General features: G+C 36.1%; 1 protein-coding gene across 5 annotated transcripts in view; it reads right to left on the minus strand.

Annotated features, from left to right (window-relative positions):
* Window positions 1-17,082, minus strand: part of LOC105219774 (zinc finger protein 2) — a 131,291-nt gene continuing 114,209 nt past the window's right edge. For 3 of the 5 annotated variants that reach the window (XM_054235325.1, XM_054235323.1, XM_054235326.1), the window contains one exon: window positions 4,379-6,566. In XM_054235325.1, the coding sequence (XP_054091300.1) occupies window positions 6,511-6,566 (56 nt within the window). In that variant the 3' untranslated portion in view covers window positions 4,379-6,510. Of the gene's footprint in view, window positions 1,287-2,963; window positions 3,074-4,378; window positions 6,567-17,082 lie in introns of those variants that run through there. The other 2 variants (XR_008472098.1, XM_054235324.1) reach the window with 2 other exon arrangements.

The following is a 17,082-nucleotide window of genomic DNA, read 5'->3' on the forward strand; positions in this document are numbered from 1 at the left end:
GTTTTGGTTGGCACATATGTATGTCTGAATGTATATAGTTAGGATCTATGCTTGTATGTATGTAGGCGATATTTTTTAATCGTTCGCGTAATCTTTGAGTTGATTGCTGTATAGTAATAAATATAAGTATGTATGAATTCAAAGGTGCTAAAATACTCTTAAGTAATGATTTGTAATGCTGTTACTTTATTATACTTCGCAAGAGCGTTCATTTTTTGTGGATAAGGTTTACAGGATTTAGTTTATATCATTAACTTAATCAATATTTTCGACCATTGATGGTTTTTTTTTGTTTCAAATAATCATCTTCTTTAATAGTTATAAGGTAAAAATATAAATTGCTTAATTTAACTGACCACATTGCGTTTTCTATTGCGTACTTGTTTACTTGTCAACATTACAATACATTTAAATTAGCCAGATTTTAAGCTTTAATTTAAGTAAGGAATAAACAAAGGCAAAATAGTATGTAGCACACTAAAATGCTAGGAACTTTGTTGCATATTTTTCGAAAATTTATTTTATCTTAGTTTTCGTTTACTTTCACTAAAGTTTTATATTCTTTAATTGTTACTTTTACTTATTTCAATTAATTTATTGTAATACACCTATCTTAGACACGGGTAAAATATGCATATATGTTTCTTGTTTTCTTAATTTTTTCTTAAGACTGTCTGAGAAACCCAGTCTCAACATCTTCTAGTTCATTGAATCTTGATTCCTTTAATGTATATTAAGTGTTATTAACACAACACCTAAAAATATTGTAATATATACTCGTTCATCTCTTCTAATGAAGCACACACTTTGATAGTGTCAATCTTTGGCGCTTCCATATCAATGTGTGTTCTCCTTACTTTACTTGTATTTATTTATATGCTTAATTTGGTCTATTAATGCATGAGACTGCATCTAACATTATTTTTGTGTTCTCTATGTATATTTTCCACGTGTATATCAGCCGCTTTATATTGAATAATGTAATAGTTTCTCCTTAATAAATCGAGGTGTTAGATTTAAAATTACGTTACTAATGATTTTTTTTGTTTTTTTTTTTTCAAAATAGGAACTATGTGTATATGTCTTTTAGTATAAGTTTTTTGTTATCATTAAACATGTTGCGAGTATTCTTTGCAGTAAATCCTTTTAGTTTTCTTTTTTATTATGTTTTGCTTTTATCACTCCGCTTGGCAGATATCTCTTATAGCCGATTTTCGTCATATATGTGAGCAAGCTTTTATGATTTGTCATCCCAGTCAATTATTCCGAAGAATTAAAAGGTTTAGCTGCAAGTAATATAAATAATATCAGAACAGCTGTCGATCGCTTAATTCATATAAATATGTTTTATTAAAAGAATGAAAAAATGCCGTGAAATTAAAGTTAAAATGGACTCAGCAGAAATCTTTAAGGCAGCTTTAGAACTAAACAAAAATTAATTTAATAAATAATTAGGGCATAAATAATAATTCGCTCAAACCCCCAAACCATACGAATCAACAAAATATAATATGAGACAATTCTTTAATATAAAAATACAATTACTTTCATTATATTCATTCATTTCACAATTCTTTGAAAATACTATTCATCTATGCAGGCGGTAGCAAATAAATTTTATAACGTTATTAATATAAACTAGGAACTGTATTGAAAAAGTGGCTACCGCAGCACCATTGAGTATAAGTGCCAATTACATACTACATATAATGGGACACGCTTCAATTATAATGACAATCACATATGTACATATGCACAGTGAAACCTCTCTTGGAAGGACAATCACCGTCGATCGATTTTTGTCCGCCCAAGCGAGGATATTGAAGTTACGCATCATAAAGGATAAATGATGTACGGTTATGACATCACGATTTAATTTAGTATAATTTGGGAGTTCACAAGTCGTATTATTTCACAGATTTGCGTTATTGTTTATTTATTTAAAACAGTTGTAAACTTGTTTTTATTGTTTTGCAAGTAAAATTTGTATAAGCGTGTTGGGTTTAGTGTGTATTGCTAGTGTCATCAGCTGTTTTTTGTTTACATTTTGTGCTTGTGAATTCAATAAAAAGATTAATAATAAATAATAAATAAAAACTAATGTTGGAATTATTATTTAATTAAAACAATTTGTTTAAACATTTGTTATTTTACGGAAAAGTCAAACGTGTTCGCGGCAATTCAACAAGGATTTCCTATCTGATAGGGATCAATTTTCTAACTGAAAATTTTCATCTTGAGGTTTGTTTTTTGTTTAAGTATAAAAAATGTAAATTAACTTGGAGTTATTCCAATGAAAATTTTAAAGAAGCCGTCTACACAAACGTTTTTGTGAAGAATACCAAATTTAAATGGTAGGTAGCATGGATGACGATACCATTAAAGGTAAGTCTTATGGGGTCTTTAAATGTCAATTTACTTTAATAACTAATAATCCTCGATATCTTATTAAACATGTGCAGCCAGTATTACAAATTGTATGCCATATTTAGCAGGAGGGTAAGTGATTGCTCGATAATAGTAGATAAGATGGTGGAAGACGCTATTGATGTTGATCGAGATATAGAAACTCGAGCAACAGTAGTAGCAAAATGTAGAATACATTGTAAGTCCGACACTAAACGCCAAACAAGGAGACATAAGTTTATAAAGACATATATAGTTGAACCGTCTTGGAAATTAATTAAAGTTCAAAACGAAATTATTAACGTTCGAAAAGAAAAGTTGGTGACAGATTGTGCCGCCAGATTAAAAAAAAAAAAGAAAAATAATTTCAGCTTAAGGAAACTTTTTCGAAAGTATTAAATCCTAACTATGTCTAAAGTAAATGATACTTAAGTTTTAAAGAAATCCATATGAAAATGAATAAACATACAATAGACCGGAAAATAGCGCGGCTTGTGAACTCCATAAGTATAAATTTAAAATGTTTTTTGTTTTAGTTCACTTTGTCGGGTACTTACATGTTTTCTAAAAAGAAAGTCGTATTTAGGTTTTTACGTTTTGTTTGTGCTTTCTTTGATCCATGAATTGTTAAAACTTATTTTACGGTCGAATTATTTGCCGCCCGAAACTAAGTGAAGAAATATAGAATATATATAGAAGTTTTATATAATAAGAAGTAATGACTTGTCGCGATATTTTGAGTACTATAAGCATATACATATATATATATATATCTATAAATGTTGTTTATGGAAAATTTTAATTTGAAAGTTATTGAATTTATATTTTGATACTTCGAACAATATAAAAAATGTAAAACTCTAATTATATAAGACAATTAATACATTTAAATAATTTGGCGTGATTCATTTCAAAAACATAAAATGTGTTAATTACAATATATTTTAACATTGTTGATGATGCATAGATATATTTGTTCCTGCTACAACTGCAAGGCAAGGAGCTTAGGCCAAAGAACGTATAATAATAAAAAGTGCAAATGTTAGCTAAGTCAAAATGTTATTTGACATTAGGGAACATCGAAAAAATTTCGAACACTTTAAAGGAACACACCACTAAAAAGGGGAACAAGTCAAATGTTTACCACCCGATAAGGGAACCAAACAAGTGTTTACCACAATATAAAGGAACATGAGAAATGGCTCGCGCAGCTCATCATGCTCATGCTCATTAGGAAATACAGTGGTACCTCGACATACGAGTGCCTCAACATACGAGTTTTTCGAGATACGAGCCGACGAGCAAGTGATTTTTAGCTTTTAGTTACGAGCGAAATTCGAGATACGAGTCCGGTTCGGTTCGGTAGTAACACGCAGTCGCGCCATCACGATCAGTTAGCAGCGTGCTTCCGCTGTGATAAGTTGTGCAGTTGTGTTTTCGCGTTTTGTGTTGCGTTTACATTTAAAGTTGTAGTTTATTTTTATTTATGGCCGTAGTACGTCATCGAGGAGCGCACCCAGGAACTGACGACTGAGGAGATACATGAGTTACAGTCACAGCAGCATACTGAGGTTATGCAAGAAATTGGTTTTGAGGAGTCATAGGAGGAGGTTATTTCTACAAGTGAGATAAAGGAGATTTTAGGAATGTGGGAGAGAGTTTCACAGTTCGTGAAAAAAAAACACCCAGAAAAAGTAGCAACAGGTCGTGCATCTGACCTTTTTTCTGACACTTGCCTAGGTAGGTAGGTAGGAGTGCTGCCCTGTTTTAGTTCGGGCTCAATTAGCACTATCTGTGCCATTTTGATGCACTAGTCGTTGACCTTTTATTTTATTTTTTTTTATTTGTTGTCTTCTTCTCGTTCAAACCCATTTGTGGTTTCGATGATTGTTTCTTGACTTATTTAATAAGTCGTTGGTTCTCTTCATGTCATATTTTGGCCATATCTGTTTGGTTATTTTGCATTTTGTTGTATTTTCCCATCTGTTATTTGCTAATTGTTTGCCTAGCGGGCTTGGTATTAATTCGGTCTCCGATTCGTTCAGACAAGCCCCTGTCTTTGCCAGTTCGTCTGCTTTTTCGTTGCCGAAAATGTTCCTGTGGCCGGGAACCCATACCAAGTCTAGGATGAGCTTGTCTTCTAGCGACTTCAGCGCCTTCTTGCAATTTAGGACAATTATTTATTAGTCACGGGTGACGACAATGCCAGGAGAGCCGCTTGGCTATCCGTATATATTGTTGCTTTATGTATCCTCTCATAGTTTTCCAATAGAGCTTCACAGGCCTTTTCAATGCCTAGTACTTCCGCTTGGAAGATACTAGCCGAGTTTGGTAAACGGATAGAGAGAGAAATGTCTAGATCATCGGAAAATACTCCCGTGCCTACCCCGCAGTCCATTTTGGACCCGTCGGTATATACTGAGATGGTATCTTCCTCCTCTATTCTTCCCCTTCTCCATTCTCGTCTAGAGGGTATCCTCACCTGGAAGTTACTATTGAAATCCAGCTTTGGGAGAATATAGTCTGATTTATAGACTTGTGTTCTGAGTTGGTTTAGAATATCACTATGTCCATAGTTCTTCTGGTTCCAGGCTTTTTTTGTTCTTTTTTCAATGTTCATTTTCCAGTTCAGTTTGGTGTCAATCTCCACTCCTAAGCATTTAGCTGTGGGAGACAGTGAGAGCGTTGTACCATTTAGTACTGGAAGATGAAACTGGGGAATCTTGGTTTTGCTTGTGAAAAGCATCAGTTCTGTTTTATTAGGGTTAACACCTAGTCCATTGTTTGTAGCCCATATGTTTAGCCTGCGTAGTGCTCTTTCCATAATCTCGCTGACTGTTGATGGAAACATTCCTGATACCAACAACACTATATCGTCTACATATGCTACTGCTTTCACCCCTCCGCCATTAAGTTGGAGGAGTATTTCGTTCAGTGCTACAACCCATAGGAGCGGGAAGAGGACCCCTCCTTGAGGAGTCCCTCTACTCACATGACTTATTTGTGATGTAGCGCCATTTGATGCTATTATTTTCCTATTTCTAAGCATTGATTGAATCCACCTGCACACCGTATCTTCTATACCGCCATGCGTCAAAGAATTAATGATCGTGCTTACTTCTATGTTATTAAAGGCTCCCTCTATATCGAGAAATGCAGCCATAGTATATTGTTTGTAATGTAGTGATTTTTCAATTACGTTTATCACCTCATGAAGGGCAGTTTCGGTCGATCGACCTTTTATGTATGTATGTTGGGACTTGGATAACTTTCCTTCCATGCTTGATCTTATATGTATATCCATTAGCCTTTCTAGTACCTTAAGCATGAAGGATGTGAGGCTTATGGGTCTAAAATCCTTAGCATTTTCATGTGTTCTTCTGCCTGGTTTTGGTAGGAACACCACTTTAGTTCTTTTCCAACTTCTTGGGATGTAAGACAGTTGAATACTTGCCTTGTATATGTTTTCAAGCTTTTGACTTATTGGTTCTTCCAGTTTTTGCAGCATTATTGGCATAATCCCGTCTGGACCTGCCGCTTTGAATGGTGAGAAACTATTTATAGCGTATTTTATTTTCCTTCTGTTTACTATCAGGCCTTGGTAGTCAGCTGCTTTTGCGGGTGGATCTGGATGAACCTCCGTTATTGCCGTTTGCTGACTCCCTGGGAAATGCGTTTTAATGAGAACCTCCATTCTTTTGCAGAGGAGGTCCACGCATTTCCATCCGCCTTTATGTAGGCAATATTGCTGTGTTCTTTGGATAGTATTTTACTTAGTCTAGCGGATTCTTTGCAACTTTCTATCGATGTGCAGAAAGAACGCCATGCGTCAGTTTTTGCTTTTCTGACTGCTTTTTTGTATTTCTTTAAGACATCCTTGTAGGGTTGCCAGATTTTGGCTTTGAAACTTTCGTTGAAGTGTGTTCTCAGGTTCTTAAGATCACTATTCCACCAAGGAGGAGACTTTCTCTTTTTCAAAACCGTTAGCGGTGTGGATTTGTTGAAAGTTGTTATTCGAGTTCTTGAGGAGTTTTGATGTTAATATTCCCTCCTTTATCGAGGCTCTTTGTTGCTATACTAGTAAATTTTTCCCATGCTGTTCTTCTAGGGTTTCGATACTTGAGAGGTTCGATACTTGCCTAACTCATTTCCGGAACATTCTGAGAGGGAGGAAGAAACATTGTATTATTTCTTTACATTCTCTTTTTTGTTTTTGTGTAATAAATATTTGATATTTGTAAATACGTTTTTATTATTCAAAACCACGTAACAAAAATAACTGGGGTGACATTTTGGAGGTTGGATTAATGGTAGTTCAATTGTTTTGTATGGGGAAATTTGCTTCGAGATACGAGTAATTCAAAATACGAGCAAGGTTGCGGAATGAATTAAACTCGTATGTCGAGGTACCACTGTACTAGAAAAATGTGTAATAGTAAGCAATTAACTTATAGTGAGAATATAAAAATAATCAAAATAATATTGATTAATTTTAAAGTATAATAAAAAAAAAACATAAACAATAAAAAGAAAATTGTAAAAATTCGGTTGGGATTTGAACTTCGGCAAAATATTCCAAGTTGCAACATAAAGTTGTCCTATACGAACAGGTCCCATGATCACATTTCTTTTCAATTGTCTATGGCAGATCAAATTCATATATGGCTCGACTTTACTTCACACACATAAGTATGTATGTAAATATTGGGCCTCATGCATAAAACGTGAGCTTGAGCTCGGACTCGATTTTTTGAGTAAAAGGTGCTTGTCGTATGCATAATAAAATTTGATGTGTTTGCTTTTACTCGCTGCTTTCGTTTGATCTCATCGTGCTCAGTATGAACGAAGTTAGATGAGCTCGTGCTCACTTTCATATGCATAAAAACAAGCTTTTGCTTTCTTTTGTGAGCTCTTGCTCAAATTTTGTTGAGGCTGCCTTATAGTTGACTCGCGTACACTAAAAAGGAATCATGGCTGAATATTTTGTGCCACAAAGAAATATAAAATGTTATCAACAGCGTAAAACAAATTTAACAAGTGAGGATAAAAAATTATATAGGTTTGTATTCGTAATTATTAATTTTTTTTTTTATTATATAATTAATAATAAAATGATAAATACATAGGTTTGATGACACTAGCATCTGTTGGTTGGCTTATTATTTTTTTGAGAAGTCAAAAGAAACACTTAGTGATGCCCTCAGTAACATTGATAACATTTGACTATATTTAATATTTTGTGCAGATCCTGGATTCCAAAATGGTATAACCTCAAAATTGCATAGTAATGTTCAAATCCGGATATCTGTCTGTCTGTCTGTCCGTCCGTCCGTCCGTCTATCCGTTCGCGCAAACTGTAACTTGAGTAAAAATAGTCACATATCTTCCTGAAATTAGTAGACGTGTTTTTTAGCACTATATGAAGATTGATTTCGTCCACAAAATGGCGGAACCCGAAAAGGCATAAAGTGCCATAACTAAGCCATAAAATAAGCTATGAAAGTAAAATTAGGTACAAAGGATCGCGCTGTAAAGGGCATATTTGGATGTAATTTTTGTACATATCTCGTAAACTACATACAAAAGCTATATCAACCAAACTCTCTAAAACCATTTCTTTTAATCGGATTATAACCACGCCCACCTCCCATGCAAAGGTTATGTTGAAAACTACTAAAAATGCTTTAATAGGAAAGGAAAAGTAAGGAAAAACCCCAGAAACCTAAAATTTCGTTATAAAGATGGTACATAAAAGCTGCACTCAAATTGGAATACAAAAGTTCAAATTGGCTCCTCCCACAAACCCTTACGACAGAAACTAATCCACCAATTTCAATGAAATTCGGTTCATAATATATTCCAGCCATCCCAATAATATGTTGTGAAAATAGGCCAAATCGGTTCATAACAACGCCTACTTCCTATAACCAGAACTGTGAGGTCAATCTGAATCGTCGGGTCATAACTTCAGCTAGCTTCCATGTACCTAATATTAAGGTTTCCAACTTTCAATGTACTTTATACCATATATATGACGAATATGTGAGTCAAATTGTATGTTATAGTAATAAAATTAATTAAGAGAGTATAAAATGTTCGGTTACACCCGAACTTAATGCTTTCCCCGTTAATTGAATGCCCAATTTTTGCTCAATTTCTTTTACACATGTTTCTAGTGTATGTTTATTTTATTTTTAATGCTTGGTAATTGACCTTTTTCTAGCAAATATTTATTTTATTTTAGTTTTTCCACTAAAAATTTAGAAATGTCGTAAGTTTCTATTTTATTATTATTATTTGATCCTACTTCTACTTCACTTTCACTTGACGACACGTTTGCACTTCTATAACATTAGATGTTTGATCTCCCTTTGCTCAAGTAATTGCAATTGGTTTGAACTCATTTTTATGCATACGAAATTGAGCAAAAGCTGTTGCTGTTTGATCGAACTCGACTTACGAGCAATTGCTCACATGCCTCAACTCAGCGCTTTTACTCGTTTTTATGCATGAGACCCATTATCTTTTTTTCTAATGCCTAAAGAGATGTACAAACATATATTCCTCACAATTCATTTTAACGATTACTTGCAAAAAATGAAACATTCGCGCAAGTTACACAAAAAACATCCAATCGTATGCGCAACGATTCCTGATTGGTCAATATTTGGGCTTGCGCTACATATGTACACAAAACAAATTTCATTCATAAGGAACGCGCGTCTTCGCTTCAGTATGATGATGATGATGCGAAATGTTCTAACGAGGATGACAAAATTTCAATTGTAGAATCTTAGAGTCAACCCACCCTTGAAAATGAATCTTCCATCCATCCCCGCATATTCAAGCCGCCCACAAGTTATCTCTTCACGACGATGCTAAAAATCAAGAGTTGAAGAATTTTGTAATGTCCACTTCAGAAGTGAAAAGTGGGAACATAGCCCTTTCCAGACACAAAAGATTCTTCAGCCAATTATGTGGAAGCTTGCAAATCATCCTTACTTGATGCAGTTTTATCCTTACTTGATTAACCTGATTTGTGTTGAAAGTGGGAATGCGCGAGGCTTAGCTAATGTTTTATTCTGATCATTTGTGTCTGTTTGTGCCATTGTTCCCAGTTCCCTGATGCTGTGGTGTACTTTTTTCTTTCGAAGTGGCGAGTTTTCGATGTTCCCTTATAATTTCGCACTCAAAAAGTTGCAGGTTAATATTTGCTCTTTATTATTATTATACGTTCTATGCTTAGGCCCACTCAGCGTAGATAAATACAAAAAAATATATTAAGCTACCAATTATAATTTTGAAGTATTGCGAACTGACGTGGGGGTGTGTCTAATTGAAGAGCTCTAATTGAAACGGTATAGTCTTTAATATTTCAGTTGTATTGCATCATTATACTTTTGATTTACTGAAGTCGACTGCGTCTAATTGAAAAAACTGCATTTTATAACTATGCGATTCGTTCTAATAATAACTGATATTACTGCTTAAGAGTTTTGTACTTTTACAGTATAGAGAGAATCCAATATGTACATATATATTACATACATATAAAAATATAGTGTCCGACCGATACTAAAATTTGCCGATGCCGATGCCGATTAATCGGCCAGTTGGCAAAGAATCGGCCGATGCCGATGCCGATTCTTTCATCAACAACTTGATTTAGTAAATTAGTATAGTAACAAGGCAAATAACATCACAAAATAAGTAAACAACTCAATTCATATGTAAATATGAAGTTTTTTATTCTTTTAATTAATATTCAAAACTAAATAAATTATTATTATAAGATCTATGTTGATAGAGATAGAACAAATAAGTTTTTCGCGTTTTCTCAAAGCGAATCGGCAATATAGCTTTTTTCCTTTAAGGGGGTATAACGGTGTGGAATTTTCAAAAAATCGATTTTTTTTATTTTTTACTTATTCGATAGTTTATAATTTGAAAAATATCCTGTGAAAGCGGTAAGGTCGTATCTTGAATAGTTTTTGAATGGCAGCGTTCTAAAGAGCAATCGCTTATAGGTATAAGCCGCTATAGTCAAAACTTTAAACGCTTTTTTCTCGAAACGACTTTTCACAAAATTGCTGACATCATAACTCAACGAGATATTGACCGATCAACTTCTAATTTAAACTGAATGTTCTTGAATATATTTACTATACAATGACTATTTTTGATTTGTTGAAAATTGTCAATTTGGCATCTAAAAAAAATTCCATTTTTTACCTAAAAAATCTAATTTTTTTTCAAAACTACGCCATTTTGTGAATGTTTGATATTTTTCAATAATCGTAGGTCTTTGTATAGGGAATATATTCAACTTTAATGACATTTTTAAATTTTTGTGTTTCAGTTACTCATTCGGCCGAAATCATGTCAGCAGTTGGGGAACTTTTTTTGGCACCTCCCAAGAAAGCCCATAACTCTTTTAGTTTTCAAAATTTTTGTAAAATAAAAATCCTAAAATATAGTTGAAAGTATACCTTATTATGTCCAAAAAACTTCGAAACATTCGATCGAGTACTTTCTTTAAAAAAATTCACTAAAATCGCTTAATTTTTCATGGGTTACGCTGGAGGAGGATGGGATCATGTGTAGAAGTTCACGCAAGTGAGGAAAGTTTTTGATTGTCATTCACTTGGGAGTGGCCAGATACGATTCTTCTCCACATGGTTCAAGCAGCTCACGACTTCCGGTTTTAGACCAAGTATCCTCTGGGTAGCCAACAGACATCCGTTTGAAGGCGAGCTAAAGTGAGAAGGCGAAGCCCGCTTATGCGGTTGTGCGTAGGGCTTGGGACCCACCACATAAAAACGAAGTACCAATGAAAAATCTACGAAAGCCTCGGATGAGACACCCCCCTTTTGATGACGACCCCTGCAAACGTTTTAAGGATAATGATATAAGGGCATGCACCTGGAATGTCCGGACCCTTAATTGGGAAAGTGCCTCTGCCCAGCTGGTTGATGTCCTCATACGACTCAAGGCTGACATCACCGCCATCCAAGAAGTGCGATGGACGGGACAAGGACGGAAGAAGGTGGGTCCTTGTGACATCTACTACAGCGGCCATATAAAGGAGCGCAAATTTGGTGTTGGATTTGTGGTGGGAGAGAGACTCCGTCGCAGAGTCCTGGCATTCACCCCGGTAGATGAACGTCTAGCCATAATCCGCATCAAAGCGAGGTTCTTCAACATATCGCTGATTTGCGCCCACGCCCCAACGGAAGAGAAGGACGATGTGACCAAAGATGCTTTCTATGAGCGCCTAGAACGCACCTATGAGCGCTGCTCCCGCCACGATGTAAAAGTCGTGCTTGGCGATTTTAACGCCAGGGTGGGTAAAGAAGGTGTCTTTGGCACAACAGTCGGAAAATTCAGCCTCCATGACGAAACATCGCCAAACGGCCTGAGGCTGATCGACTTCGCTGGGGCCCGAAATATGGTCGTCTGTAGTACCAGATTCCAGCATAAGAAAATACATCAAGCTACTTGGCTGTCTCCTGATCGAAACACGCGGAACCAAATCGATCACATTGTGATAGACGGAAGACATGTCTCCTGTGTTTTAGACGTGCGTACGCTCCGAGGACCAAATATAGACTCGGACCATTATCTGGTCGCAGCGAAGATACGCACCCGCCTCTGTGCAGCAAAGAATGCCCGTCAACAAACACAAGGAAGGTTCGACGTCGAAAAGCTGCAATCGCAACAGACATCCACGAAATACTCTACTCGACTTGCACTCCTGCTCTCTGAGAGCACTCATCAGCATCTCGGTATAAGGGAACTGTGGAACGGCATCTCAAACGCTCTGCGTAGCGCTGCAGCCGAAACAATTGGTTTTCGGCAACGACAAAAAACAAGCTGGTACGATGAGGAGTGCCGTCTCGCAGCGGAGAGAAAACAGACTGCCTACCTCGCAACGTTGCAAACGACCACAACACGTGCGGGATGGGATAGATACCGAGAGCTGAAGAGGGAAGCGAGACGCATCTGCAGACAAAAAAAGAAAGAGGCCGAAATGAGTGAGTACGAAGAGCTTGAGAAGCTGGCAGACAGAGGGAATGCTCGAAAATTTTACGAAAAAATGAAGCGACTTAACGAAGGTTTCAAGACCGGAGCATCCTCATGTAGAGACCAAGGTGGTAATCTGGTAACCGATGTCCAGGGCATACTGGGATTGTGGAGGGAACACTTCTCCGATCTGCTGAATGGCAGTGAGAGTACAACACCAGGAGATGGCGAACCCGATCCCCCAATCGATGACGATGGAACAGATGTTCCATTACCCGACCATGAAGAAATTCGAATAGCAATTACCCGCTTGAAGAACAACAAAGCAGCGGGGGCCGATAGATTACCGGCAGAACTATTCAAATACGGCGGCGAAGAACTGATAAGGTGCATGCATCAGCTTCTTTGCAGAATATGGTCGGAAGAAAGCATGCCTGACGATTGGAATCTCAGTGTGCTCTGCCCAATCCATAAAAAGGGAGATCCCACAATCTGCGCCAATTACCGTCGGATCAGCCTCCTAAATATCGCATACAAGGTTCTATCGAGCGTACTGTGTGAAAGACTAAAGCCCACCGTCAACAAACTGATTGGACCTTATCAGTGTGGCTTTAGACCTGGAAAATCGACAACTGACCAGATATTCACCATGCGCCAAATCTTGGAGAAGACCCGTGAAAAGAGGATCGACACACACCACCTTTTTGTCGATTTTAAAGCTGCTTTCGACAGCACGAAAAGGAACTGCCTTTATGCCGCGATGTCTGAATTTGGTATCCCCGCAAAACTAATACGGCTGTGTAAGTTGACGTTGAGCAACACCAAAAGCTCCGTCATGATTGGGAAGGACCTCTCCGAGCCGTTCGATACCAAACGAGGTTTCAGACAAGGTGACTCACTATCGTGCGACTTCTTTAACCTGATGCTGGAAAAAATTATAAGAGCTGCAGAGCTAAACCGAGAAGGTACAATCTTCTACAAGAGTGTACAGCTCCTGGCGTACGCCGATGATATTGATATCATCGGAAGCAACAACCGCGCCGTTTGTTCTGCTTTTTCCCGCATGGATAAGGAGGCGAAGCGAATGGGTCTGGAGGTGAATGAGGACAAGACGAAATATCTCCTGTCATCAAACAAACAGTCATCAAACAAACAGTCGGCGCATTCGCGTCTTGGCTCCCACGTCACTGTTGACAGTCATAACTTCGAGGTCGTAGATAATTTCGTATACCTGAGAACCAGCATCAACAACACGAACAATGTCAGCCTCGAAATCCAGCGCAGAATAACTCTTGCCAACAGGTGCTACTTTGGACTGAGTAGGCAATTGAACAGTAAAGTCCTCTCTCGACGAACCAAAATCAAGCTCTACAAGTTGCTTATCATTCCCGTCCTGCTTTACGGTGCAGAAGCTTGGACGATGTCAACATCAGATGAGACGACACTAGGAGTTTTTGAGAGGAAAATTTTGCGCAAGATTTATGGTCCTCAGAACATTGGCAACGGCGAATACCGCAGACGATGGAACGATGAGCTGTACGAGTTATACGACGACATTGACATAGTTCAGCGAATAAAAAGACAGCGGCTACGCTGGCTAGGTCATGTTGTCCGAATAGACGAAAACACTCCAGCCCTGAAAGTGTTCGATGCAGTACCCGCCGGAGGAAGTCGAGGAAGGGGAAGGCCTCCACTCCGTTGGAGGGACCAGGTGGAGAGCGACCTGGTTACACTTGGGATCTCCAACTGGCGCCGAACTGCGAAGGAGAGAGAGAGGTGGCGCACTATCGTCGATTCGGCTATAACCGGCTAAACGGTTGCAACGCCAATCACATACATACGCTGGTATAGTCCCTTAAGGACAAATATGACCATTAAGGCCAATATTCGAAAATAGTAGGTCTCGTAAAAAGAATCCGTTATTTTCAAAGAGATGACTTTTGTCATTTATATCTCGCATGGTGAAAGGCGGCAAATAGTGATAGTGACTCAATAGAAACTTCGGAAGCTTGTTTGGGAGGTTCTTTTCCATGCACCTTATAGTCCAGGCCAGCACCAAGTGATTATTACGTGACCCTGTCTATGGAAAACTTTTAAAAATAGATTAACCTAGTTACGAATGCTTCTATAATAGTGGCTTTATGACATTTTCTTCAAAATCTCAACAACTTTAAACAAAACTGTGCATATTTGACATAAATCGAATGTTTCTAGCAGTGCTAAATAAAACCTTTCATGAATGCAAAATTATTGAATTTCTTTATACTAGACTTAAATTATCACCATGATGAATTGTTAGTTTAGTGAAATGTGATTCACTGTGTTTTATATGGTAAACAGAAGAATTCAAATTTTATGCTCTAAAGAAATAAAAAAAAAGTATAAAAAAAATGTATTTTAGTGTAATCCGAAAGAAGTAGAAAAAATCGGCTAAGAATCGGCCAAATATGACTGATGCCGATACCGATGCCGATGCTTAATTTTGTGGCCGATACTGGCCGATGCCGATACCAAGGCCGATTAATCGGTCGGTCGCTATTAAAATAATGTCTTTCAGAAATGTGTCCAAACAGTACATGAGTTATACATACATACATTTAATTAATTAGTACTTTAAAATACAAACCTGACGCAAAGCTTCAATATTAGTGCAGCTATAAATGCAGTGACTTCTAAACTCAGCTATGTACAGTTTGCATAAAATTGTCTAGTCAGAACGTATGTAGAGTTAGGTAAAAGTGAAAATTTGGGATCTAAAAATAATGTTTTCAATAAGCTGTGACTATTACTACTAACACTAGCACTTGCTAATAAAGAACTTACCGGATTTGATAAGATTTTGGTTCGAAACTTAAAATCAAAAACATATTAAGTTATCAGTAGATTTCAATAACCTTGTAGAATATTTGAGCGGAAATCGAACAAGAAGAGAAGACAGAAGATGTATATAAAAGGCAAAGAGGCGTCCTTATCTGTAGAGCTACAATATTTGAAATTTGGCGGGTCGTATAAATGAACGGCTTCTAAACAGAAATGCATAACATGGCTTTGCTGTCTGCCAAGAAACAAACTGATACAACTTTTGACACTTTACACTGGTCACTCAGACAAAGCTGCCATCAGAACAAACTAGGAATCTACTCAGCGGCCACCTTGTCTGTCCGGCGAACGCGACGAAAACGAGTCAGGTAATAGGGGCTCTGTAGCGCCAAAGCGACCTTTATTCTCGTCACTGAAATACTATTAAGATTTCTTAACGCGACGGGGTTTTATGGCATACTGTGCTAATAGGAGAGCGCATAATAGAACTTAGACCACAGTCCGTTTCTCAAAGCATAATCTAAACTAATGTTTATAGTATTAGACAGCAGACAGAAACCGCCTAAAATATAAGGTACCAGCCAGATTACAAAAAAGGCTAAAACGCGACATTGTTATATACTAGTTTTAAATAGTTCTAGGCTTTAATTATATATTTTTATACAGCAAATGCACAGATTTTCCATATTTGCCAGTTTCGCGTAATCCGTGGAAAAAAATAAGCGTTAATAAGTAATGAAATTAAAAGACGGGGTGGTGTGTTTTTTGTTCAGCATGATTATTGCCAACCATTTTCAATATTACATAAAATAAAATAATTGAAGAGAAAATAAATAAATATTGTTTAATTTGTTTGCACTTTGCTTGTGTGAGTTTTTCAATTATACATATAAAATGTTTAATTACGATTTTTAAACAGAAGTTAATTCAATAATAATTGTTCTAAGTATATATATTATATACATTTATAATATAAATATTTATACATATATATATTTATATATATATATACATATATATATGTATATCATAAAACGTACATATAAATGTATATATTCGTATTATGATTTAATGCGAGGTGTTTATTCAACAAAAACACAAAAATAAAGCAAAATAATAAAAAAAAAACAAAACGAACGAGGCGATTCGAATATAATTGCTTTTGTTGAATATTATTCTTAATTTTATAAGTCTTTGTGTTTTTTTAAAGTTATTTCAGTTATAAAATTTTTAATTTTTGTATATATCGTGCATTAAACTATTAACATTTAAAATGTCCACGAATTTTATGATTTAAAAATAATTTCGTTGCTCATTACAATATATATTTATAAATAAATGAATTTAAAATAAAATACAAATTATATTTGTTCGCTTATATAAACACATTTTTAAATTAAAATTTATATACGTAATTAAATATTGGAGTTATAAATGATAGTAGCAATAATAGGAACTTTGTGTAAAACTAAAAGTTATATGTAACTATGTTAGTTGATTTGACTTATATAGTCAATTACAAACACCTTACTACACACACTGCTAAATCCTCCTTGCAGGAGTAACAGGAACAAATACTATGTAATAACTATACAAATTTATGTATGAAAAAATATTTGGTCCTAAAGCAAACATTATGTGTTAAAAATAAGTTGACAAAGAAACGAAAAGTACTGACTTTACTTATTTAAACCAATGAACAAAAGTTTTTATTGGAAGGTGTGATAATGCTTATATCAAAGGTCTTTCCAGGTGATGTCGCTTATTACGCAAGTCTTATCTCACCGCAAACATTGGTGTGCTTACTGGTCACTGTTCAATAGGCACACATGC

This window comes from Zeugodacus cucurbitae, chromosome X (genome assembly GCF_028554725.1).
Source record: "Zeugodacus cucurbitae isolate PBARC_wt_2022May chromosome X, idZeuCucr1.2, whole genome shotgun sequence".
Taxonomy (NCBI): domain Eukaryota; kingdom Metazoa; phylum Arthropoda; class Insecta; order Diptera; family Tephritidae; genus Zeugodacus; species Zeugodacus cucurbitae.